This window comes from Hemicordylus capensis, chromosome 3 (assembly GCF_027244095.1).
Source record: "Hemicordylus capensis ecotype Gifberg chromosome 3, rHemCap1.1.pri, whole genome shotgun sequence".
In the NCBI taxonomy this organism is placed as follows: Eukaryota; Metazoa; Chordata; class Lepidosauria; order Squamata; family Cordylidae; genus Hemicordylus; species Hemicordylus capensis.
In genome coordinates this window covers 75,102,399-75,129,410 of record NC_069659.1, presented here as the reverse complement: position 1 = coordinate 75,129,410, position 27,012 = coordinate 75,102,399, and the positions used below count along the sequence as shown (strand labels likewise).

The window sequence follows — 27,012 nt, the reverse complement described above, 5'->3', positions numbered from 1 at the left end:
CTGGATAAAGGGGCATTACTGCTAAAAAATAAAAAAAAGCAACGACCAAAACAGTGCTATTTGCGCAAAGCTAATCACAAATTTCTTTGGGTTATGACCTTTGTAACTTTTAAGTAAGTTGCCTAAGATGTAGTTTTGGAAGCCTTCTAAAAATTAGAAGGCTTCTGCCCGCAATTTTACAATATCAAAGAATTATATTAGCATATGCAGCAGAAATTTTTTAAAAAATGAATGTGTATATACAGCATTGTCCTTTTGCATGGGAAGAAATGTGTGACAATAATGCAGTGTTTTTTTAAAAAATGCAGACAAATGTAATCTGACACAGGTTTGATCCTGTGAAAATTGGGTCCTTTTATTGCCCTATGGTCTATACTGATGGGATGAATGTGTCGCTGGACAGACACTTATCAATTCACAGAGAACTGGCACATTGGTTTTACTGAAACTAATTGAAGTGGGTTATTTTGGGGACTAAAAGTTCTACACAAGAATTAATGTAAGAGATAGGAACATATGAATCAAAATAACATGAGAAAACAAAACATTGACCCACATGTTGCACAGCAGAATGCAGGTGCTGCCGATCCTCCTGTGCTGTGGCTCCTAGCAAAGTGCCAGCAGTCTTGCACTTTTGCTCAAGAGTGCAAATATTTTAAATAGTGTGCCTGCACTCAAGAAGCACTCCTTGGATTGGAAACACTTCACTGTGACATGTTTCCTATCTTCATGCTACTTGTAATCATGGATATCAGCAGGGCCTTTTCTATGGAGGTCACTTCACTATCATTTCTATGGTGGACACCAGAGTTCTGGGCACAGAGCAGCCCCTCCTCCCTATACTGGCCACACCTCCCTGCATCTGATGTTGCTGCAAAGGGCATGACTAATATTGGGGAAAGGAGCAGCTCCACCTCTCTCCCAATCCCAGTCAGCACTTCATTCAAATGTTGGTGAGGATTGGGAGGGGGTGGATCTGCCCCTCTTCCCAATACTGACTACTTTGGTGGCATCCAGATTGGACTACTGCAACACGTTCTACTTGAGGTTGTCCTTGAAGGCAGCTTGGAACTTTCAGCTGGTCCAGAATGGTGCTGCAACGATACTCAAGAATACTACATTCATCCTGTGGCAGCTTCACTGGTTACCAGTCCTCTTCCAGGCTAGATTCAAGGTGCTGGTCTTGACCTTTAAAGCTCTAAATGGATTGGGGCTGGGATATTTATCAGGCTGCATTTGCCCATATGAACGTGCCAGAGCCCTAGATTTGATATCTTAGGCCCTGCTCATGGCTGACCCACTAATGGAGATCTGGTTGGTGGAGACTAAAGATAGGGCCTTTTGGGGGCTGGGGTATTTGTCAGGCCGCATTTGCCCATATGAACTTGCCAGGGCCCTAGATTTGACATCTCAGGCCCTGGTCATGGCTGACCCACTAATGGAGATCTGGTTGGTGGAGACTTTTTGGATGAAAACGCCAAAGATGTTGAAACCCTTTTCAAACACCCTTTCAGAAGAGCTTCACCATGCTCTCCCTCCCTCAGTGTTTATTTAAAAAAATACAATTATAGATATATCTTTTAATAGTGGCTTTTAAACATTTTATCTGCTACTTATATCTGGTCAATTTCCTAGTTCTTTTTTCTTTCTTTCTTTCTTTCTTCTTCTTCTTTTTTTTTTTTTTTTTTGCTTTTTACTTATAACTTTTAATTTGAAACTTTTAAAATTCAAAACTTGTAAATGTTGTTTTAGCTTGCTCTTTTAACATTTAAAATTTTTTTAAAATGGTTTTATATTGTATCTATCTTATTAATGTTGTGAGACTCTCCCAGCAGTAGTGTACAGGAGGGGAGGAATAGAAATATTTTAAATAAATGAATAAAGTAACCTATCACTTTTATATCCCAGGCATAGTAACCCGGTAGAGATCTGTATGAAACAGATTTTGCATTTTGTTTTGAGCTCAAAAGAAAATGCAGATGGCTGAGACATTTCATTGAAACAGCAATTGAACCGGTTGTTTCAACTAAACTTGGAATATTTCGAGTATCTCAGCCATAGGGGACAATGGAGAAATACCTCATTGGTAGCACCTAGGGACACCAATGTGGGTTGGGTGGTAGGGCATGATGAGCATTACCTGCCATCCAACCACAAAAGGAATGGGCAAGTTGGTGATTTTTAACAAATGTTTAACCTTTCCCCCAAATGCCCATAGGATCCTATGGGGGCTTGGGGTTAACAATTGCCCGCTTAACCATTTCTTTTGTGGGCTGGGTAGCACCCATCATGCCCTACCACACAACTTTGGTGACCCTAGGAGCTACACTTGGGGAACAATGGGGTATTTTGAGTTCCCCATTGTTCCCTATGGCTGGAACAAGCTTCACTCACAGAGTGCACACAAGTTTTGCATTGCAATTTGTAATGCATTTTGCAACTCTGCCTTAAAAAAACACTGCAGATTCGATGCACACAGTAAAAGGAAATCTGTCCTTCCCAACACAGAACACACATTTCAAACACAGACCAAAATCGGCCAAAAAAGAACCAATGACCCAGAATACACTGCCAGCCACAATGCCTGCACTGCAGTAACATCACTGGCGCAAGTTGCTCTACAACATAAAATTATGACTCCTTATATTCCTAGCATAGCAATAGCTGCCACAGCAGCACCTTTAGCAGCAAGCATAGTCATAAGCACAACTAGAGCAACAGCAGCAATATTTTGAGTTACAACTTGCAATGCAGTTTGCAGAGCAGTGAGTGAAGCACATGTTAGTCTCAAGGCCAGACATGGAGCTCATCATAACAGTCACCAAGAAATATTACACCCACACAGAGAAACCTGCCACTGTCCACTTTTTGGCACAACACTATCTCAAAAACCAAACAAACCACAACTCAAGGAAGGCAGGCACACAAGTTCTGCCTTTGTCAACCTGAGATCCAGTGAAACCAGATAGTTGCAGCAATAGCACAACATATTATACACAATGCTGAGAGAACCACAAAATCCACCCCTCCTTCCTCCTCACCTGGTGTATACTCTTCAAGAGGGACACTATAAGGGCTCTCTCTGCCTCCCAGTGCCTTTGGAAACATTTTGATACTCCCTCCATTTGTGTTCCCCCTCCCTCTTTCCTCTCTATAGCCAATGCGGGCCCAGTTGCCTATGACCACACTTGATTTGTATGATGACAAGCCAACCAAGAAGCAAGAAGTTTACAAGCCAGAATTTTAGAAGCCAGTGCCAGAAAACCAATTAGCAAGGGAAAAACAATTCTCCAAAATGGTGCTCGAAAGGGCAATAGGTTTTGAATTGAAATTGGGTTGTTTTGTTCCAAGCTCAATACAGGCCCTTTATTTAAAGGGCATTTCATTTCGAGTTTGAAGCACTCAAAAAGGCCTGTTTTGAGTTGAAATGTTTCAATATCAAAACGTTTTGCAAATCCCTAGCCATTTTCATATTAATTAGTAAAACCATATATATATATTGAGTAATAATGACATGGGATATTTTTAAATATTACTGCTGTCTCTTCATGTCTGTTTTTGTTTTTAATATCTGGTTTGCTGTATGTTGTAAGCTGCCTTGTACATTTTTCAGAAAGCCAGTATATAAATATTTTAAACAAAATAAAATAATGTATGCATTCATGCTGGTGTCAGATGTAAACTTTTGATCAGATGTTACTTCATTTTACAATATATAACAACATTTTTTTCTTGTTTGCCTCTGTCTGGTATAGCCCCAAGTGCTCCTCCACAATCTGTTACTGTTCTGACAGTAGGTAACCACAACAGCACCAGTATCAGCATTTCCTGGGATCCCCCACCTCCAGATCACCAAAATGGAATAATCCAGGAATACAAGGTAGGAATGAAATTCTCCTACCAGCAGGAAAGAAGCATTTGAAACTGTTTTGTGATTAGAAACATTAGCAGCAGCAGCACTACATTTTCTGTATCAATGTTACAGTAATCATTGTTCTAAGTAGCTCATTCATATTTCGAAGTTATAGATACAGCAACTGATCTGAAGAGAGAAAGAGAATGAGAGAGTGAGCAGTAAATACTGCCTTTCTATTCTTACCATATTTATCTCCAAAACAGCCTACTCAGGGTAGTTACAGAAAAGGTCGCTTGCCCATCTCCAACCACTGGGCTTATATGACTGAGTAAGCAGTTCATCTTGAAGCCTAAATCTTTGCCATCCCAGGTGTGTATATTTTAAAATAACAAGATAGCTAAACAGCAAATATTATTTAAGAGCAAATATAAGGTTAGAAGTGCTGTGCTCTTTCAATAAAAATTTCAACATCCTGAAGAGAGAAAGGTGCCTGCTTGCTCCCATTGAAGACGGTGAATCTTCTGATGAATCTTGGGTTCATTTTTGATCTAACAAGAGCATTATTGTTGAAAGAGCTCAAGCTGCAGGAGAATTTCAGCCTTCCTTTTAGCTGTATTATTGTTCTTAAAAGAAGCAATTCCCTCTAGGCACACAAGAGAGTTTGCACTCACCCAGTGAGACTTTAAACTTTTCCTCCTAACAGCAGTTCCCCTTGCTGCATTGAAAACTGCTTTTGAAATTCTTCAAAAGAACTTGTGATCAGACCCAGCTTTTGACATTTTTGAACCTGAAGCAAAAAGTCAAAATGACACCAGCACCCCTTCTACCTTGCTCAGGACTGGAGCTCATTGGTTTTCTAACTACACACAGGGATGCTGCTGGATGTAGGAAAATGGCAGCTTCCAGAATCTGTTGCCCATAATTACTTTATGTTGCTTCACAGTAAGACTTGTGGTTCAGAGCAGCCAAGTCACTGTCACAAAGACAAAATATAGAAGCTCCATTGGGCATGCAGGCAGTTATAAAATTCACAGGCCTCTGGCAACAGTTGTTGACAAACTAGAATTCTATGTGTTCAATTGTTCCAAGGCCACAACAAGAAATCCCATGTTATATTTATATTTTGTTTCTTAACTATATTTGTTAGTATGTCCTAAGATTCTGTGTTTAAAAAGAATTATAGTTAACCTTCATGGTTAGTGCTATTTTATTTTATTTTATTGAAGTTTATATATAGGTACCTGCATTTTTGAAATGATGATATAGTGTTTATCTTTCTTGAGGGCATACAGATGACTATTGTATTGATGGTTCATTTAACCTATGTAACCCCTTCATTTAACCTGTTACATGAATAAACATGACTATATGAATGCAGAAGACAGTATATCTTTTAGTGACCTAGTATGTGGAACACACAACAGCTTTTTGTGAGTGGTTGAATGCCCTTGACATGTGTTGTCTCTCATTATGGCCATCTGCTGACTTGGGTACTGCTTGCTATTTAAACATTTCTACCTTTTTGTGGAAAACCACTCAAAGGAAGAAAAGTGAGTGATGCACTTCAAAAACCTTTGTACACATAAAAGTGCATGTGTGCATTTTATCTTTCTTGCACATGCACACTCTCTTTCTCACATACCTACACCTACCCATCTACTTGTCTGTCATTGTTAGGAAGAGAACTTTCTGTCAGTTCTCTGAGGACATATAAACTGTTCCTCCAGTGTGTAAGCATATACTGTGTATGGTGATCCCACTTGATAAGAAACAGGATCGCTGATCAGGTGCAGCACACAACATCACTTACAACATATGACCAGCATCCCCTTTCCTTGATTCTGGAATTTCACAGATGAATACATGATTCCTTGAAATCCCTGGAGGGATTTAATGCATTCTGGAAAATTGTAGTAATTGAAGAGTAAGATACTTTTGAGTTTAAAAAAATAACTTCTACCCTTTCCTCAAAACTTTGTTGTATCTCCCAAAACACATGAATCAAAAAAAATACATTGAAGCAGTCCAATTTGTATCATGAGGAACTGGTTTGTGTTATGACACGTATTTGAGGTGTCCTTCTTCTTCACTCAGTTCAAGAGGAAGAAACAATTTCAGTAATTAGAAGAACAAGGAAAACAGCAGAAAGTAAATGAATTGTATATACAACTACAAAAACTCCTTGCCCTTCTTTGTGAAAACTAGGATATTTTGTTTCTCTCTCTCTCTCTCTCTCTCTCTCTCTCTCTCTCTCTCTCACACACACACACACACAGACAAACACACACACACCTGTGGCTAAATGTGTGATTTATTAATATCTATATAGATGACACAGGTAAAAATGTGAATACTGAAAGGTATAACTTGTATTCTTAACAGTGTTTTTGTGTCCAACTTCTGTTCAATGTTTTGTGTATAATTCTATTCAAAATGGTAAAGTTGAGGGGATAGTTTTGTTTTAAGTATGTGGAATATCTTTGGAGATTGTGTCTGTTTCCTTATCTGCCACAGATATTCTTTAAAACTTTGAACAAACCACCTGCGCCTTTTCTTGCAGCTTGGTTTTTCTAATAATGCAAACTTTTATTAATATTATTTAAATTGCCATTTTCTGAAAGCTAGGGACATAGTGCTGCAATTGTACTGATTAGAGGGTAAATGTCCCCAATCCAAAAAATGTATATAGATGTCATAATGACTATCACTTAGGTAGATTCTGTTTTATGCTTGTCTTTTCCTTGTCTTACTTATCTTATTTTCTTGTTTGAAATTGTTCTTGCTATATTGTGCACTTGCTATATTGTGAACAATTTTTAATATTCTCAAAGTTTCCATGATGTGGAATAGATAATAGAAGGGATGTTTATTTAGGCATAGTTCTAATCCATAGACATAACTGTGTACTTCTCTGCACAAGGTGTTGTTTTGTTTTGTTTTTAATTAAATGGGGTGGATGAATCTTGGAAGAGGAAAAAACAATAATGCCTCCCTATACTGAGGAACTGAAGTAGAATATTCCATGTGGAATACACCATATTCACAGTCAGCTTGGCTATAGAACTTCTATATTCAAGGGCAGTCAACAATAGAATACTAATTTGTTGGTAGTGGGTGGGAATGGTGTGTGAGGTTTTCTTGCTGCACTTCTTTGGAGCCTCCTGGAAGCATTTGGCTGAGCACATTAGGAAAGAGGATGCTGGACTGGAGTACAAGCCCAGTAAATCCCTTTTCAAGCAGCATTTTGATAACTGAGCACACAATTCTATATGCACACTTACAAGGAAATATTTATTTTAGTTTATTTATTTTATCACATTTTTATAACGACTATACAGAAGACCCTGGTTGGGTGGTCCACAATCTAAAAACAAACATTTGAACATTAGCGTGATTAAAACCATTTAAAATACAAATAAAAACTCTAAAACCTTAAACTTTATAAACTAAAAGCCTGGCTAAACAGGTATGTTTTCAGGTCCTTCTTAAAAACATTCAGAGAAGAGGAAACTCTAATTTCATTAGGATGCATGTTTCAGCATCCCGGGTTTTGAGTTGCCACCAATTGAGCTGCTGGCAATCGCAACCAGAATTGCCAAGTTGATCTTAACAAGTGGCAGTGGTTTGTCTGTTTGTTTATTTATTGTTAAATTTATATAACACCTTTAATTAAAACAATCCCAAGGTGGTTCGCAACAGAGCTTAAAAACAAGACTGTTTTTACAAAATTAAAATATTAAGCTAAAAGCATAAAACAAATCTGATTAAAAATTTAAAACAAGAATAAAAACAGTACAAAATACAAAGAGCAGCAGCAGAGACAATCATATAAAAGCCTGGGTAAAAAGCCAGGATGGAGACTGAGGAGCGAATAGCCACCGGAGAGCATTCCAGAGTCTGGGGGCAGCAACAGAGAAGGCCCTGTCCCACGTGCACGACAACTGAGCCTCCCTCATTGTCAGCACCCGGAGCAGAGCCCCCTCAGATGACCTCGTCAAGTGGGCAGAAACCCTTGGGAGCAGGCAGTCCCTCAAGTATCCTGGGCCCAAACCATTAATGAAGAAGAAAGTGTTCTCTTAAATACCTCAGACCCAAGCTGTTCAGGGCTTTATCCTCTCTAATAAAACGCTTGGTGTCCGTCCATGGACGGACACCAAGCGTGTGTCCGTGCCTCCCTGCCCTGTTCTGCGCCTGCGCAAAGCGCAGGCGCAGAACAGGGCAAGGGAGACACGCTCGCCGGCACCCGGCAGCCATCTTGGGCGGCCAGAAGCGGCCGCCCCGAAGAAGCCGGAGAGGAGGCGGCGGGAAAGTGACCGAGGCGGCGGCAGAGCCGCCGCCTCGGCCAAAATAGATGGAGGCCGGGGGCGGAGCGGAGGCCATGTAACCTTAAAAAAAAATTTACTCCCGCGGCCGCCGCCGCCGACCGCCCACCCTCCCTCCCAGCTGCCGAGTCCCCCTTACCCTGGCCGACTGCTGTCGGCCGAAGACAGCCCTTAATTTAAGAGGCAGAGAGGAGCTCGCAAGCAAAGCTCCTCTCTGTGCAAAGCCTCTTGCCGAACTGCCGCTTTGGGCGCTTGCGTCCCTTGCGCCCAAAGCGGCAGTTCGGCAAGAGGCTTTGCACAGAGAGGAGCTCTGCTTGTGAGCTCCTCTCTGCCTCTTAAATTAAGGGCTGTCTTCGGCCGACAGCAGTCGGCCAGGGTAAGGGGGACTCGGCAGCTGGGAGGGAGGGTGGGCGGTCGGCGGCCGCGGGAGTAAATTTTTTTTAAAAAGTTACATGGCCTCCGCTCCGCCCCCGGTCTCCGTCTCCCCGGCCTGGCGGGGGCAAGTGCCTGGGCCGATTTGGCCCTTAAAGGTAGGGGGGAACGGCGGAGGGAGGGGGAATGGCGGCGGGGGGCCAGGAGCGCCGTTACTAGCGCCCGTTATTCAACGGGCCAAAAATCACTTGTAGATAATAACCAGCAATTTGGATTTCACTGGGAAACTTATTGGCAGCCAGTGTAGTTCTTTTAAAATGGATGTAATGTGATCTCTTTGAGCAAACCTGGAGACCAAACTGTCTGCTGCATTCTTACTAGTTGCAGTTTCCAGACTATGTACAAAGGCAGCCCAACATAGAGTGCATTGTAGTAGTCATGTCTGGATGTTACCAGCACATGCAGCACTGTTTTAAGGTCATTTATTGCCAGAACTGGATGTATCTGGCATATCAGCCTCGGCTGATAGAAAGCACTCCTGGCCATTGCCTCAACTTGAGAGATCAGGTAAAGGTTTTGGTGCAGATATACTCCCAGACTACGTACCACTCTTTCCAGGGGAGTACAATCCCATCCAAAACAGGCAGATGTAAGCAACTTCGTAAGTCTCAACCTCCCACAATGTGTACCTCTGTCTTGCTTGGATTCAGCCTCAGTTTGTTCTCCTTCATCCAGACCATTACCGCCTCCAGACAAGCATTTAGGGAACTTAAGTCATTTCTTGATGAAGACACATGGAAAATATAGATTTGGGTGTCATCGGCATATTGATAACAGCCTGTACCAAATCTCCTGATAATCTATCTCAGAGGTTTCATGTAGATGTTAAAAAGCATTGGAGGTAGAATCAAGCCCTGGGGAACCCCATACAATAACTCTCATTTTGAAGAGCGACGATCTCCAAGTGAAGCCATCTGGAACCTACCAGAAAGGTAGGAGTGAAACCACTGCAAAGCAGTGTCTCCTACTCCCAACTCCTTCAGGTGCTCTAGTATGATACCATGGTCAATAGTATTGAAAGCTGCCGAGAGAACCAAAAGGATCAACAGAGTTACATTCCCCTTGTTGATTCTTAATTGGAGATCATCCAACATGTCAGCCAAGGCTGTCTCAACCCCATAGACTCAACCCCATAGAAAGCCACTTTGAAATGCATCCAGATAATCTCAATTGAATAAGCTCCATTAAATTCAATTGGACTTACTTCCGAATAAAGAAGGAACAATTGAACAATCCCTGATAAATTGTGGGATTGAACAACTGAAAAATCCATTAGTAGCAGTAGACTCTAATGGAAAGTTCCCTTTAAAAATATGGGTGAGAAACAATGTAAAGATTTTTGAAGCTCATGGAGGAAATAATGACTAATGCTTGTTTAAAAGGGTAGAGGAAATAAACCCACCACCACCACATCCAGCACACTGACTGTGCTCATAGAATTCTGACATTATCCACAGCATCAACAGGGCATAGGATATGTTATATATTTAAAACAAGCATGCCAACAACCCCTTTTCTCCTATTTTGTTAAGAATACATAAAAAGAGAGAGTAGCCATTAAGTGGGGAGTCTGTGGCTTAAAGAGGAGCAATGTATTTTGTTGGTGGTGTTCCATGGGTGAGGACTCCTGTGATTTCCCCATTGTCATGGACAGACCACTATCTGGTTAAGGCTGGACTCATGACCATGTCCCACCTCTGCAAGGGCAAGGGGCCCATTAGGATGGTCTGCCCGAGAAGGTTATTGGATCCAATAGGATTCCAAGAAGCCTTGGAGGGATTCAGTGTTGGCTCTGCTGGTGACCCTGCCAACACTCTGGTGGAGAATTGGAACAATCAGTTCACCAAGGCAGTGGACACGATCGCTTCTAAGTGTGCTCTCCAACCCTCTTCAAAACTGGCCCCTTGGTATACAGAACAACTACAGGGGCTGAAGCAGAGAGGTAGACGACCTAGAGTACAAGTGGAGAAAGACTCGACTAAAATCCAACAGATTATCATATAGAGCACATTTGAAGACCCATGCTCAGGTGATACGTATGGCAAAGAAGTGATTCTTTTCTGCCCCTATCACGTCCACAATTTCACGTCCGGTGTAGTTGTTCAGGGTTGTGAAGGGACTAGTGTGTGCCCCTTCCCCCTTGATTCAATAACTAGAACCAACAATAATTACTCGCTGTGATGTTTTAATGAGTTTTTTGTGTACAAAATCTCCTGTATACGGTCCGACTTAGATTCAAACTCCACAATTGTTACAGAATCTGATGCTGAGGTGTCCAACAGCTCCTCTTACATGATTACTCTGGATCAGTTTCAGTTCATGACTCCTAAGGATGTGGACAAGTTGCTTGGAATGATGAGGCCTACATCTGCCCTCTTGATCTGTGTCCAACATGGCTTATACTATTTGGCAGGGAGGCTGTTGTAGAGGGCCTGGTAGAGATTATAAATGCTTCTCTAGGGCAGGGCAGGATGCCTCCTTGTCTTAAGGAGGCAATTATTAGACTACTTCTGAAGAAGCCTGCCTTGGATCCCTAAGAGTTAAGCAACTACAGGCCTATTTCCAACCTTCCATGGTTGGGCAAGGTGATTGAGAGGGTGGTGGCCTCCCAGCTCCAGGCGGTCTTTGAGGAAACTGCTTATCTAGACCCATTTCAAACTGGCTTTTGAGTGGGCTATGGGTGGAGACTGCCTTGGTCAGCCTGATGGATTATTTCCAATTGGGAATTGACAGAGGGTGTGCGACGCTGTTGGTCCTTTTGGATCTCTTGGCAGCCTTCGATACTATTAACCATGGTATCTTTCTGGAATATCTGAGGGTGTTGGGAATGGGAGGCACTGCTTTGCAGTGGTTCTGCTCCTATTTCATGGAGAGATTCCAGATGGTGTCTCTTGGAGACTGTTGTTCTTCAAAATCTGAACTTTCCTATGGTGTCCCTCAGGGCTCCATATTGTCTCCAGTGTTCTTTAACATCTACATGAAACTGCTGGGAAAGTTCATCAATAGCTTTGGTGCAGAGTGTTAGGCTGATGGCACCCAAATCTATTTCTCCATGTCAACATCATTGGGAGAAGTGATAACCTCCCTAAATGCCTGCCTGGAGGCAGTAATGGGCTGGATGAGGGATAACAAACTGAGGCTGAATCCAGATAAGACAGAGGTATTTATTGTGTAGGGTTGGAACTCAGGGGATGATTTTGATTTGTCAGTTCAGGATGGGGCTACGCTTCCCTGGAAGGAACAGGTACACAGTCTGGGGGTGCTTCTGGACCCGAACCTTTCCCTGGTGTCCCAGGGTGAGGCGGTAGCTAGAGGTGAAGCTTTGACTGATAGGCCTGCTGTATCCATTTCTTGAGATCAATGACCTCAGAATGGTGGTACATATGCTGATAACCTCCAAGCTGGACTACTGCAATGTTCTCTATGTGAGGCTGTCTTTGTACGTAGTCCGGAAACTGCAGTTGGTTACAGAATGCGGCAGCCAGGTTGGTCTCTGGGACATCTAGGAGAGACCATATTACTACTGTGTTGAAAGAACTACACTGGCTGCAGATAGGTTTCTGAGCAACATACAAGGAGCTAGTCATTACCTATGAAGCCCTAAACAGCTTAGGCTCTGGGTATTTAAGATAACGTCTTCTTCACCATGAGCCCCATTGCCTGTTAAGATTGTCTGGAGAGGTTGATCTGCAGTTGCTGCCAGCTCATCTGGCACCTACTCAGGGACAGGCCTTCTCCGTTGGTGCCCCTGGACTTTGGAATGTGCTCCCTGTTGAAACAAGAGCTTCCCCATCTCTGGCAACTTTTAAAAAGGCACTGAAGACATATTTATTCACCTAGGCTTTTAATTAGATTCATAGTTTTAATACTTCTAATGTTGGGTTTTAACTTATTTTAATGTTAAGGATTTTAATGTTTAAATGATTTTAATTGTTTAATGGATTTTAATGTTTAAATTATTTTAATTGTAAACCACCCAGAGATGCAAGTTTTGGGTGGTATAGAAATATGTTTAATTAATAAATAATAAATATTCTCAAGAGCATAGAACTTAAGTGTATGCTCAGAGGCTATGCCCTCTGTTGACATCTTTAAAGACGTACTGCTTCCTAGACAGCAGGAAAAGAAAGAAACAGACACCAGTAAGTTTCATTAAACATGCCACAACTTTATTAAAACAGTTTGTGATCCCAGACCAGAAGAACTCACATTATCAGCTCCTAGATGTCAGCTCTTGTCTGGGAGAACTGTTGAGCAGCCCTTACTTCACCTTCCAAGGGTCTGCTTAAGACCTGTGTGTCCTGAGGGAAGAAAATCCATAGGCCAGAGGAGTTAATACTAACAGCTACTGAAGAGACTTGGTGTGGCCTGAGAGAATTCTGAAGCAGCTCTTCCCCCTCCATCCTAGAGGCTGCTTAAGGGATGGAGAAGTGTGATTAGTAGTAGTTCTGTTCCGAGTCTGGAACAGAACGCAAAACTCATGGAATGTTCCATCAGAACGGGTCAAGCCGGTTTTTCCTACAGAATGATCTTAGAACACTCTGAATGTTCTGAATGCCATTTTGGAATCCAAGCTGGCAATCAGAACAGTCAAAACATTCCAACTTGGGATGGGGTCATTCCATTCCAAGCTCAGAACAGGCCCTTAATTTGAAATGGGCCATTTCGAGTCAGAATGTTCCGACTGTGGAACGTTCTGCAAATCCCTAATGTTAGCTACAGGAGCTCATATCCTTAACTTGGTTTACTATAGTAGATGTCCTTTTTGAGATGCACTGTGCCTCTTAGAGTTGCATCAGGCCAAAATTAATCAGGGACATTTCTAAGAAATCCTGCTGGAACACATCCCTCTCTAGCTCAATATTGAGCTCAAGAACCTAACACGGTTTTGAGAGCTGCCTAATCACAATCAATAGGGAAATCCAGGATTTTAATACAGATATGACTGGGAGTCAGCAGTATGTGCCCTTTCTCCATGAAGAGTAGTATCAAAGAAAGGAGTTAAATAATAATAAATAATAATAATTAATAATTAATAACAACAACAGATCATGGGATGAGTTACTCTTGCATTTTTGTATTTCTATGTCCTCAACATTCCATAAATTCTGGAGGTTGAATAAGTATCAGGAACTAACAACATCATTTCTGGATTGTTGTTTTTTTATATTTTAATTTAAATTTACAAACTTATATGCAGGAGAAACTCATTAATAGTGGACTCACTATCCACAGTTTTGCATATCCGCAGTCAGGTAATGGACAACCGACCTCAGTATACATGATGGGGGAAAGATTAAAAGAGGATTAATGACCATTTCCAGCCTCCAAATTTGAGACTGGGAGTCATTTTATGGCTCATTTTGCCAAAAAAGGAGGGCTGCGATTTTTGGCTGATTTTTTAAATTCTTTGGGGGCATTGTTGGACTGCTGGGGACCCACAGATCATAGTAGGCCACTTCCCCCAGCATTTCTAGAGCCTTTTACCCTATTTTACAGACATTTTTCTGATCTCCAGGAACCTATACCTTGGACCTCCATAGCCCCAATGACTCAGAATTCGCAGTTTCCATATCTGCGGTAGTAGTGGAGAACGGAACCCCCATGAATACTGAGGTTCTTCTGTACTTCTGCCTACCCAGAATCCCTTATTATCATCATATTTTGGGGGTGGTTCTGTTTCACTTCCAAACTGATAAGCATTTGACCATCAGAGTTATGATGATATATATGTTTGTACTGAAGATTGCTAGTACATTATGGCTGATCAAGACAACCGTTGCACATGTGCAATAAGGAAGGGGCTATTTTTGTCAGTACCTTCCTCCCTCTGTGGCTCTCAAAAATATTTTCTGAAAACATAGGGGACATAGGTTTGGGTGGCACTCATCATTTTGGGTGGCACAGAAGGAATGATTGGTGAAAAGTGCACCTTCCCCATTGCACATGGGCAGTGCTAGTTTGGATGTCAGCCTATATTCTTAAATATGTGGGGGGAACTCATCATTTTATCTTCCTGTTTTAGATCTGGTGCTTGGGTAATGAAACAAAGTTTCACATCAACAAGACTGTAGATGCAGCCATTCGGTCTGTAGTGATTGGAGGACTGTATCCAGGTATTCAGTACAGAGTAGAAGTTGCAGCAAGTACCAGTGCTGGTGTGGGAGTGAAAAGCGAACCACAACCCATAATAATTGGTAAGTGATTGTTGGTCTTGCTATGTTGTTTTATATTCTCAGGATTTTATGACACCTTCATAAGTCAGAATTTAAAACAAAAAATGTAGTTGTGTGCTAAATGGCCTTTTCTCTTTGGAAAAGTTATCTAAACGTACACCGGAAATAGTTCTTATTTTTCCAAAATGCAATAGAAACATAGATGATTGCATGAAATTAATATTGCATTATGAATTTATCACTATAGCAGCTTGATAGATTTATTGAGCAGCTAACTAAAGTTCTCTTTTCAGCCTGTTAAGATTGCTGGATTGTTGCCTTATTCATATTGTTGGTGCTCAAGGCCATGCTTTAGTGTTTCTCAGCTATTCAACAACAACAACAAAAATTTAAGCAATGGGTCTATTCTATCCTATGCCAAAGCCCAAGAAATATGGAGTCCAAATAGAGAGGGAAGCTAGTAATAGGATCTCTTTTCTTTGAAATCTGTTTCCTTATTAGTCTTTCCCAAGAATTAATTTCATGACCTGAGGCAAACCTAGAACCATACCCTTCTGAGATGTTTTTCAAGCATAAATTGAAAAAGTGGCGAGAGAAGCATAGTACAATACAGTTGTACTTACGTGTGTGCTACATGGTTGTGCTTAAATATTAACAAGAACGGTCTAGTTTAAATAAGAGTCAATCTGTACATTTAGAATTATCCCATGGTACAGTTTTTTTAGGAACTATACCACTTCAGGCCAGTGGCAGCCTTTAAACGCACTGCTGGGGGGTGGCGGTGGGGGGAGGCACCTTTAAGAGTAAATGAATTCAGTGCTTACATTCGCTCCCGCCGCACCTGAATGCTGTTCAGAGAAGCAGCGTGCTGCCTAGCAGCCCCTGCAGTGGGGAATTGCCTCTGCCACTCACCTGGCTGCTGTCAGGGGCTTGGCTCAATGGAAGCCAGGTGAGTGGTGGAGGCAATTCCCCGCCGCAGGGGCTGTTGGGCGGCATGCTGCTTCGCCGAACAGCATTCAGATGCGGCGGGAGTGGATGTAAGCACCGAATTCATTTACTCTTAAAGGTGTCTCTTGCCACCCCCACCCCACCCCCCAGCGGCGCATTCACGGGCCGCCACTGCTTCAGGCTTCAGATAGAGGATTGCATATTTAAACATTGACCATGTTGATAAACTCCGTACACTTGGAAATCACATGGTGGGGGATGCTTAACACTTGATCTGATGTGCTATCTTCTACATTAGGGAGGTTTTTTAAAAAATATAAAAAAAGTTGGGAAACTCTCAGATACAGAATATTCCACTTGTAGTCTGAATGATATACTCCCAATCGGGCTGAATGAAAAAATTATTATGAATATAGAGATCGATTCCTGTGTGTGTGTGTGTGTGTGTGTGTGTGTGTGTGCATGTGTCTGTCTATCTATCTATCTATCTATCTATCTGGAAGAGGATTGATATAGTTGCTTGATTGCACCTAGAGACCCAAGAAAGACAAGACAAGTGATGGATTAAAACTGGTGCCACTTTATTAACTTAACACAACTGCAACAAGGCAGATAAATAATTCCGAACACTGATCTCTCTTCTGTGCGATCCAGGGCGAAGCAGCCAGGTTCAGGAGTTGTCCACTCCTGTTGTGAACAGACGGGTCAGATTGGGACCAGCCTTGATAGCCCAAAGGGCTAAGCTTAGGCCTGTGTCTGGAATTGCTGGTTTGCAAGAAATTGAAGTGTGAACTTTGGTTCTGCTGAACCAAAGTAACTGAATGGAATTGTTTATTATGTAGTCAAGGCTTGACTAGAGGAGGAGATTCGTCCCTCTTTGCTGTTTATGTGTTGTGCTATGCTATGTTAATCATGGGAACTAGCTTGAAACATGCTAAAGTGTAATCATATACAGTACCTACACATTATAGGAATACATATTATTTGCACAGTAGCTGCTGAACCTTTTTCATGCTATTTCTTAATAACACTTTCCTTAGGTCTTGAAGGTGCCAACTTAGTTTTGAGAAGTGACCACAGGCCAGTCAAGCTCGGCATAAACAGGAATGTTTCTATCTGGATTGGTAAACAATGTCAGATCCGGACTCCACCATGGCCGATATGGTAGAAGACAGTCAAGGAGGGAGACCGATATGTTTACCTTAGGATAGAGGAATTGGTGTGGTGGTCTTTTATTTGAGATATGACAATGGGCTTAAGGAGAGGATATAAAAGGGACATACCCCTCCCACACAAGAGGAGGGAGGGAAACATATTCAGACCCCAGTGAATAGTAGTATGTGAGCCCTATCTAGGGAAACACATGCTCTTGCCTCTTGGGTTGATATGTGAACCTTTAGTCTGTAAAGACAAATCTGTGCCTCATAGATTGCCATAGCATTTGGCTCCCTATGCTGCCTGGACAGCCCACAGCTCCGTGCTTCCTAAAGGCCTCCTGAGGACTACAACCAACGGTAATACTTATCTACAAGAAATGCCTTCATATCAGCCCTCCTCCAGAACTAACTTACCTCTCTAATCCTGTCTTCACTCTCTTCCGACTGTTGAATCTTTCCCTTCTCTGCTGGCCTATCTGCATACTCGTCTTGGCTTGTCGTCACTTCCTTCCCTCTCTGTCTCCACCCCTGCGCCTTTCCCTCCCTTTGTTTTTGGCTCATTATCAATACATCAGTAATGAGCTCTCAGTCTCTCCCTCCCCTCTATCTGAGCTACTCACGATCGCAAAAAGCAGGTTTGCAGGAGCGCTCGCTCCGCAAACCTGCTTTTTGCCAGGGGTTCTCAAGCGGCTTAGCCACTCCAGAACCACCGGGCTCGGCTGCGAGCCCGGTGGTTCTGATGACCAACAAAAATCGGGCTAGCCTCTGCTAGTTGTGAGAATAGCTCCAAAGTCTAATTAGAAGCCTGGTTGAACAAATGCGTCTTGACTGCCCTTTTAAAAGTTGTTAGAGATAGGCAGGCTCTTATTTCAGCAGGAAATGTGTTCCAAAGCCTCAGGGCAGCATTGGAGAAGGCCCATCCCCGAGCAGCCACCAGACGAGCCAGAACATAACCAGAACATAACTTTCTTATGAGTCTTTGAAACCCCTGGGGTCACCCTCACCCTGCCATTGCCTCTGAGGGATCAGGTTGGACCAAACCAGAAGAGCATCAGGCTAATGGACTGTAACTACTGCCAGGTCATCGAAAACCTGCATAATGAGCAACTTGCCTAAAAAGGCCCAGATCATTGCCTCCCAAGTTCAAAACATGAGATGGACCATGTGCCCTAGGGTGGTCTGACAAAGGCAGAAGTTGATTTCAAAGCATACCACAGCACCCCAGCCAGGAAATTTCTGCGACTGCATCAAGACTCAGTTAGGAGCTGAAGCTATGGCGACTGACGTGAAGGCAGGCCCAAAAAACAAAGCTTTGCCCACAGATGAGCATCCACATGAGGCATTCTAAGACCACTGCTTCTGAAACAGAAAATGATTATCAGTACAGACATACAACCAATAACTTAGTGTTCTGGGAATAAATTGTAAACATAGCACTGGCAGGCAGGCGAACACCACCTGTCAATAGGGAAATTCTCCCTATTTTAAACCTTTGTATACAGTATCTTGTCATATCAGCTTTTTATAATGGGAGACCTTTAGCACCTCTGTCTTTTAGGGGATTGAGCCAAAATCTCTTTGGTCACACTGCTTCTATAACATGTCCTGAGAAACCTAGACATTTCATGTCCTTTCTTTATATACTGTTAATTACTATTACTACTGTGTAATGTCTATATAGTGCCAATAGTGCTTTTGGAAGCTTGGGAAATTGAAGTGATGATGTAGTAATGACCTACATTAGACAGTTGGTGAAGAGGATAGAGGTTGCAAGGAGAAAATAAAGAAGAAATGGATGGAGTGTACATAAAAGGGCAAGCATACAAGAGAAGGTGTGGAGACAGAAAATGACATAATGGAGAAAGAGAGAATCCATACTTCCAACAACAACAACCACTTCCTTGAAGGCACTAAGGATGGGTAAAAGAAGATTGCTAAAGGGACCAAATAAGAAGCCTGAGATGTGTCAGTACATGCCAGCCAGACCAGTAATATTTCAGAGAGAGAAATTTCAGGACAGAGTGCTTTTCAGAAACAGCAACTGAAGATGATGGCGAAGAAGAAGGACAAGGAAGGCATTTTAAAAAGGGACAGAAATAATCAAATGTGATGATTCCTAGCAGTGAAGTTCTGATACTTCACTTAATAGTTAGCTTGTGCATGGACTCCATTGCTGGTGTAATAATACAAGAAACAGCTGCAAACTTTCACAGTAATAGGTGCAATCGAATCTGATGTGTCTAATTAATTTTTGGTCCAGCAAATTAGTTTTGTTCTTCATTACTCTCCAATGGGAGGAAGACATTATATTTCATTATTTTTTTTGTCTGCAGAAACAATGGAGCGTTACAGGTCACACACATCTCTCGTCTGTATTCTAATTAGCTGAACTGACAGCATTGTTATAGTAACACCTGCAGTATATGAAGTAATGCACACACACACACACACACACCTTCTGATTAAATATATCATAAAGAAATACTAAATTAATGCATTTTTTCTCCAAATCCTAACACTTACATTAATTCTGTAGAACATCAACAGGAAATGTGCATCCATATTCATTTACATTCAGCTGCTGAAATCACAAAGCATATGTTATTCTGACATTTAAATGAATTATTTCTTTTGCACATGTAATTGCAAGGCACTGAAGGGTAGAACAAGCTGCCAGGCTGCTAACTTAAAAGTACCTTGACCTAATTTGAAAACCAGCCTTTCTAAGGAAGAGCCTGTGGGAGGCTTTACAGTCCTCTGAAAACTCCCTTGAAGCTTTTCTTTCTGTTCTTCAGTGAAATGAAAAGGGATTCCGAACTCATAGGAAAAGCAGTTTGTGCACTTTTCAGGTGCATTGCACATAGAAAATAAGATGTCATTCCATCACCAGCCTAGCATGGTGCAGGTAACAGGAATTAGAAAAGGGTAATAAAAAGGAAAGCTAATGCTACTTAGAGCCACAATCACTGCTCAAGAGGCTGTCAGGAGAAACCTAATGCACTCTGCATTGTGGACATTACAAATTACAGTGACTGACTTCTTTGTTCTGACCTTGTGGTGTTCCTCCTTTCATGAATTCCCTTCTCTGTCATGTGCCATAAACATTCTGTTTCAGTTGATAGTCTTGTATAACCACTCAGTAGATTTGCACTAGTTATGGATGTCCAGAAGGGGTGGGCAAGGGGGAGCAGTTGTGGCTGAATTAAGCCTGTGCTCCCACCCATTACGGTGCCCTTTCCCCTGGCATCTACACATCCAAAGGCAAAACCCAGGCATCCTTCTCCTCCCTTTCCAAAAGTAACCCAGGTTTGTGCCTCTTCTGGGGATTCCATCCCATTGATGATGTAGAGTAGAGGGTGAGTCTCAGGGTAAATCCAGGGCAGGCCACATCATCATCATCATCAGTGGTTATTCCAGGGCAGGAAACATCATCATCAGTGGTGAGTCCGCGGCAGGCAACATCATCATCATCAGTGCTTCAGTGCACTGGGCATTCCAGGCAGTGAGCCACTCAGGCAGTACGGTTCACTCCACCTCTGCCTTGCCTGCCTGCCTGGTTTTCTGCAGGAGGTAAGAAAGGATGGAGGATGCACCACTCACCTCACCTCAGGAAGTGGCGGAAGCTGGAGTTCTGGTGTTGGGAGTGAGCAAGAGTGAGTGAACCAGAGAGTAGCACAGGAAGCATGACTCACCTGCCCAGAAAAAGTCCTTGTATCCTTTGCCCCCCACCCAATAAAACCATCGCCATGACATCCAGACAAGCCATGGCACCCAGGCAATCAGTGGCACACCTAGGGATTTTGGGAGCCTGGACCTAAAGGGCATTGGAGGCCTGCCTCCCCCCACAAGCCGCCCCACAAGGCCCCCCACTTTAGAAGCTGGAATGTGTTTTTTTTTAACCTGTACTTTGTAGTCTGCCCACCGTTCTGTCCCTGGCCTCCAGCTGCCTTGGGGGAGCTCCCCTACAGCCTTCCCCAACCACACCAATCTCTTTCTTGTGTGCCCCCATGTGTGTGGCAGGGGGTGAGCACATCTTCTCCTCTATGGTGGTGGTGCCAGAGGAGGAAAAGGAGCCAGTCAAGGGAGGAAGGAGAGTTTGCAGCAGAGAAGCTTGAATAATGGAGGCTTGGGGCAGGGTGGGGGTGCAAGGCATGTGCCGAGCTGCTGTGGAGAAGCCTCAGTTGGTTGGAGCGCTCAGTGAGCTCACATGCACGCAATGAAGCACCACAAGGGAAAGCAAGTGGACTCTCCTGGCATGGACTGAAGGAGGATTAGGGAGTGGCGGTCATAGTGGCGCACGGCCTGACTGCTGTGTTATGGGAGGCCTGCTTCGAGAAGGCACAGCAAAGGGGGCAAGATCGGTTGGGGAGCCACATTTTGGGGTGAGGGTGCTTACGCCACAGGAAGGCACCGTGCAGAGCTCCTTTGCATGCCCTGCAGGGAACAAGGTGAGCCCCACTCTTCCCACAACCCACCCAGATTCTTCAGGCTTGCAGGAGGCCTCCCAGGACTCAGGAAGCCATGCAGTGGCGCCCCAAGGTCTGGGGGTAAGAGTGCCTCTGCAGGCAATGCTGAAGTTTTTTCATTTAACAAGCATAGTTCTTTTACCATGCAATTCTAATTCTGATATCTCTCAGTCATTGCTTGGAACTCAGCTGCCTAACTTTAGATCACTCTTCTTCTCTGTATCAGAGCAGTGAAGCCAAACCTGAGATGATATGCCTGCCAAACACCAATGAGGGATACAACATCAATACAGATTAGCCACCTGGTGCTGGCGAAGACCTGAGTTTGAATCCCCATTCAGCCATGGAACTCACTGGGTGACTCTGGGCCAGTCATGTATCTCTCAGCCTAACCTACCTCATAGGGTTGTTCTGAGGATAAAAATAACCACGTACACCACTCTGAGCTCCTTGGAGGAGTGGAATAGAAGTATAAAATAAAATAAAATAAAATAAAATAAAATAAAATAAATATTCACAGCTCTGACCTGTGAGCATATTAGCTTTAGCTTTACCATCAAACTCTCATCCATTTTTTAAAATAATACTTTCATCTGGTTTAGGAAACTTGGCTAATGGGCTTCCAATTAAAATGTTCAGCTCTAATTGAGCATCATTGATTACTATAATATTTGTTTAAAATATGTGTAATTTAGAGGCTGAATTAGAGTAATGGAAAACAAAATATGTTTTCAATTAGCTTGGCTAACCAAATGAGGAAATTCTAAAGGAGAGTAGTGAGATATGTTTTGCGTTTTGTAGTTAGTAAGAGAAAGATTAAACACTTTGGCCTAAAATCAGTCAGTGATCTTTTAGATGCAGCAGAAGCTAGTCAAGCTTCTAGAAAGCCCACTATCCCTTGTAGGTTCACAGATCACTTATATTTTTGAAAGAGACTTAAGATAAAGTTGTAATGCCCTTATCCTGCAGTGCTGTGCAGTGCTCAAGTGTCCTACCAACTTTAAATATTGATCCACGCAAAGAAGCTTTTTGAGACAGTACAGGAAGACAGAAGCACTACTAATCATAGGATCATAGCACCATCATAGGATCCAAAGTACTATTATAGCAACACTCAGGACCCTTTTTTTAATAATAGTGAAAATCATTAAGTTTGTGATTGGCAAATGGACAGAGTTGGATATCACTTTAGCTGCTATGGCACAAGCCGTCTGTTGTGCTATGCAGCTGCTATTCATTTACATGTGTTATGTGAATCTGTAGCTTCAGTGACAAAAGAAGGGTTATTGTTGCTTAGTCAATATGGTCAGCTTTGCTAGACGTGCACTGGCCATTTCTCCTACAATCTAATGAAATAAATGTAAACTATGATTTGATACCCATTCAGAGAAGGTACCTTCCTCTCTGTTCTAGATACAAAAATGACAGGAGTGGGGAAATAGCAGCCACAGTAAATGTTGAGAAAATGACCTTATTTGTTTACCTGAGGCTAGAACCAATGTGCTGACATAGCACTGGCTTTATTCCAAAAAGTAAACTGTGTCCTTAATCATTCTGAATAGGAAAACATGCTTTTTCTTAGCAAGCCACAATTATACAGTATTTTAACCATTTGCACTGTGGTTCTGTCATGCACATTCTACATCCTGAATGTTAAGGTGATAGATTTAGGTAAGTAAATATTTGCTGTACAAAACAACATATGATACCTAATTTATCTACATCCCTATTCAGATCATGTTGTACATGCATTCAGGTGTGTGTGTGTGTGTGTATTCTTTCAGTGAAAGATTGTTTATTTTAAAAATGAATCTGGGTACAAGTCCCCGGAAATGCAGGATACAGATTGAAAGTGTTCTACTGTAACTCAACATAACATGAATAACTTTGTCTGTGTTCGTCACCATAACATGTGGATGCTGAACAGAGTAGGCCCATTCACACGATCGTTTGGGAGCGCAGGTGGGAAGGAAGGCTGTATAGCCTCACTTTCCCTGCAGATAATTACCAAGAAGTTGCTGGGCATGCAGATCACGAGCCCAGACTCATTTGCTGCTGCCCCAGGCAGCATGGAGGTGCATGAGTAGGGGTGTCATTCTGGCCCCGAGAAATCCCACAATGCACCACTCGAGGGTGCGGTGCTCGAGTGCATGATGCATTGTGGAGATCTCCCTTGCAACAGCCAGGAGACCTCTCCTATACCAGCCTCATAGTGTGGATATAACTTATGAAAATCTGGTAGCTTGAGAATTGTATTGCAATAAGTGTACAGAGATATAGCCCATTTAATACTAAATGACTGAAAATTGTGTCTTTTTTTAAAAAAATGCTATGCAATCAGAGCTAGCTTGCTGCAAAATACAGGATTATTTTGTGGCGGAAAGAGTTTATTTTGAGGATTATACATTTTAATGACTACAGAATTATTCACAGTCACTGGAAGAACCTGGAAAGCAGCCTAATTTTGCTGAGCCGTTCAAATGGCTAGCTAATTGCAGTATTTGCCAGTTTTGGGGCCTGCATTTTGTCATTTACTTGCTACCAGCTATTTAGACTGGGTGTTTGGTATGTGGCCAGTTACTCTCCTAAGAGAAGAAGGAAATGAAGCATCTGTAGGGAATCAGTTATTTCCAAAACAAGGTCAGTTAGCATATGCTTTCTACTACAGTTATTTATGCTGTTCACAAATGTTAGGGATCTGTAACTATAATATTTTTAATTTGCACTCTAGAAGCATCAGTTCTTTCTAAATGATTTTTGGCTGCATCTGTGCATACAGTTCCAGACATACAGCAGTCACCAGGAGAGAGAAAATAACACTTTTGTTGTAGTTTTTAAATTTTTGGTTATAACCATGCTTTTAATGTCAGAATCAAGAAAACAGTGTGATGAAAAAATATTGAGATGCTAGCTGTGCAATTGTTTGACATAATACTATAGTTGTCCCATCTTATATTATGTGCTTATCTTTTTTTAAGACCTGCATTTAAGACCTGCATTTGAATACTCTGTTCCTTTCTATCTGCCTTCATCCAATAAGACAGAAATGAGGAGTCTCACTATTCTTCTGAAAGTGGGCATGATGAGGGATATGAGCACAGAAACAGATCCCTTCATGAGCACTCAGCTCCATAATACATTTAGAGCCACCTTGAGGCATGACCTTCATAGTTATGGAGCACATGAGCATATAGATTTGACTATGTATATATTACATACTTGTTATATACATATTTTTAAAAGGAAATGGAATATTTAAGTATGGCATATTTCTGAGTTTTTTATAACTTGAACTGGAAAACTATTTCCTTTTCCTTATTAATGAAACCTTATTAATGAATTAAGGACTGCCAGGGACTAGATAAAGTTGCTTTGTAGGCATAACTGTCATTGCCCACCTGTAAGGCAGTGTGTGTGTGTGTGTGTGTGTGTGTGTGTGTGTGTGTGTGTGTGTTTGGTTCTATGTTCTTTGAATTTTCAGAATCATCTTTGTAATCTAATATGTTCAGTATTATTTGATATGATGATATGACCTTCCCTCCCCCTCGCCCTTTTCCTCCTCCTTCTCCTTCTTCTTCTTTTTACCAGGGGGTCGTAATGAAGTTGTCATCACTGAAAACAACAATAGCATAACAGAACAAATCACTGATGTTGTCAAGCAACCTGCCTTCATAGCTGGAATTGGTGGTGCATGTTGGGTAATTCTCATGGGTTTCAGCATCTGGCTGTACTGGCGCCGAAAGAAGAGGAAGGGGCTCAGCAATTATGCAGGTAAGAACAGGAATTATTTTTCAAGCAAGAAAACATTGCTAATTGATAAATAATGAGTGGAATGAATGAATGTATGCTTGCTCAGTATGCTACAAAACAGGAATATGAAGAGCTTCAAGTGCATTGCTCTGCATCACATTTTATCATTGCTATGAAGAAGTCCTTATATTCACATGATAAGCACATTTGATATTTATTTATTTATTTATTTAACTTTTTTCTATACTGCCCAAAACAAGTGTTCTCTAGACACCCATGAATTTAGATAGATGAACATCCATGAACATTTTCACTGAAATCCTGGGTTTGTATTCTAAAGAAGTTAACCAAACATCACAAAATTGAGACAAACTGGTCATAATTGACTTATGTCCAATTAATTTCAGTGGAACTTAGGAATCCAGAATTTCTTAGGATACTAGATAGTCTTAAATTGCATATAATTATGAATCAAAGTAAGCAAGCCAACTGCACAATTAAAATGACCCCTATCCATCGAAAGCTACTAGAGACTAAGTCCATGAAAAACAATGGGCTTTAAGCTAGTCGTGACTAACTTCTTCCACTGACAGTCATTACCAAGTATAGCTGGATGGGCACCACTAAGTTTTTAGTACTTTGAAGAAGGGATAATAGGTGATCCCATCTTAGACAATAAATCATTCAAGCAGTGGTGTTGACTAAAGTGGATGGTAGTCATTCACTTACTTATATGCACTAAGTTTGATGACACTAAATATGTCCTACTTGTGAATAAGCATTATTCTCTTATACTAAAAACAATCCAGAGGCACATGGGTCTTCTCTTGTTTGCATGTTTTGCATATCATCTTGCTCATGAAAGAAACAGGAATGTATCAGCATGATGTTGGAATTTCTAAATCATGACTTCTTTTCTCTGTGTTCCATGACTTTTAATCAGATTTTCTGTATTCATATTTTGTAAGCAGTTTAGAAATGTGATATAAATGTGTGCCTCAGAAATGTGTCTCATGTCCAGTAATTTTTGTAATATGATACAATGCCAACACACCAACCTTAGCTGAACTGCTTAACACAAAAGCAATTTTATATAATCCCTTTTTCTTATGATTTTCTGTGTGTGGTCTGGTGTGCAGCAAAAGTTTTGAACACCATATATCCCAAGACAGCCTTGTCAGAGAACTTCTGTTAAATAATTTGTTGTTACTATTTTTGCATAGTTCAACCATTAAATTTGTTGTATTACTTCCAAGAAAGAAAATATCCCTCATTTATGCTTTCTTGGCAGTTCAGGCATATTTACTTCTGGCAGTATGCCATGTGTTTCTGACTCTAGAATCCTGTTGATTTTTTGTTAATTGTATATGGTGAGCCCAAATGACGATGGTGGCAAAACTACATTATTCATCGGCTATGCTGTTTGCACGTTTTCCTTTTAATTAATGTGCACATATACCTATGACAATAGCTACTGCTTTTTCTGATTGACTTTTAAAGCAAAGCTGCAAAGTTAGATGTATCAAGATCACTGACAATGAAAGCTGAAATGTTTTGTCACCTCCTTATGGTAGAGTACTATTAACAGTATTAATACTAGTAGTATTAATACTATTAGTAGTAGGATACTATTAATACTTTAATGTTCATTCCCTTACCTTGGGCTTTTATAGACTTCAGATGTGCTGGACAATTACTTGCCTATTACTTTATAGCTAATGAAGATTTTCATACACTGAATTGTTTGGCCTCTATGTGCTGCAAAATGGCATGTTTCTGTGTTTAGTCTTCTGTCATTTAACATTCTGTGACATATATGTAAAAGTCTGCATAGAGGAAATTTTTCTTGAAATGTGTAGAAAATTTGGTCTCTAACTGACAATTGTATGCCATTTATCAGTACCA

General features: G+C 41.6%; 1 protein-coding gene across 18 annotated transcripts in view; it reads left to right on the top strand.

Annotated features, from left to right (window-relative positions):
* ROBO2 (roundabout guidance receptor 2) overlaps positions 1-27,012 on the top strand; it is a 735,763-nt gene that overhangs the window by 620,881 nt on the left and 87,870 nt on the right. For all 18 annotated transcript variants that reach the window (XM_053307038.1, XM_053307032.1, XM_053307028.1 and 15 more), the window contains 3 exons: positions 3,756-3,880; positions 14,636-14,807; positions 24,946-25,128. In XM_053307038.1, the coding sequence (XP_053163013.1) occupies positions 3,756-3,880; positions 14,636-14,807; positions 24,946-25,128 (480 nt within the window). The remainder of the gene's footprint in view (positions 1-3,755; positions 3,881-14,635; positions 14,808-24,945; positions 25,129-27,012) is intronic.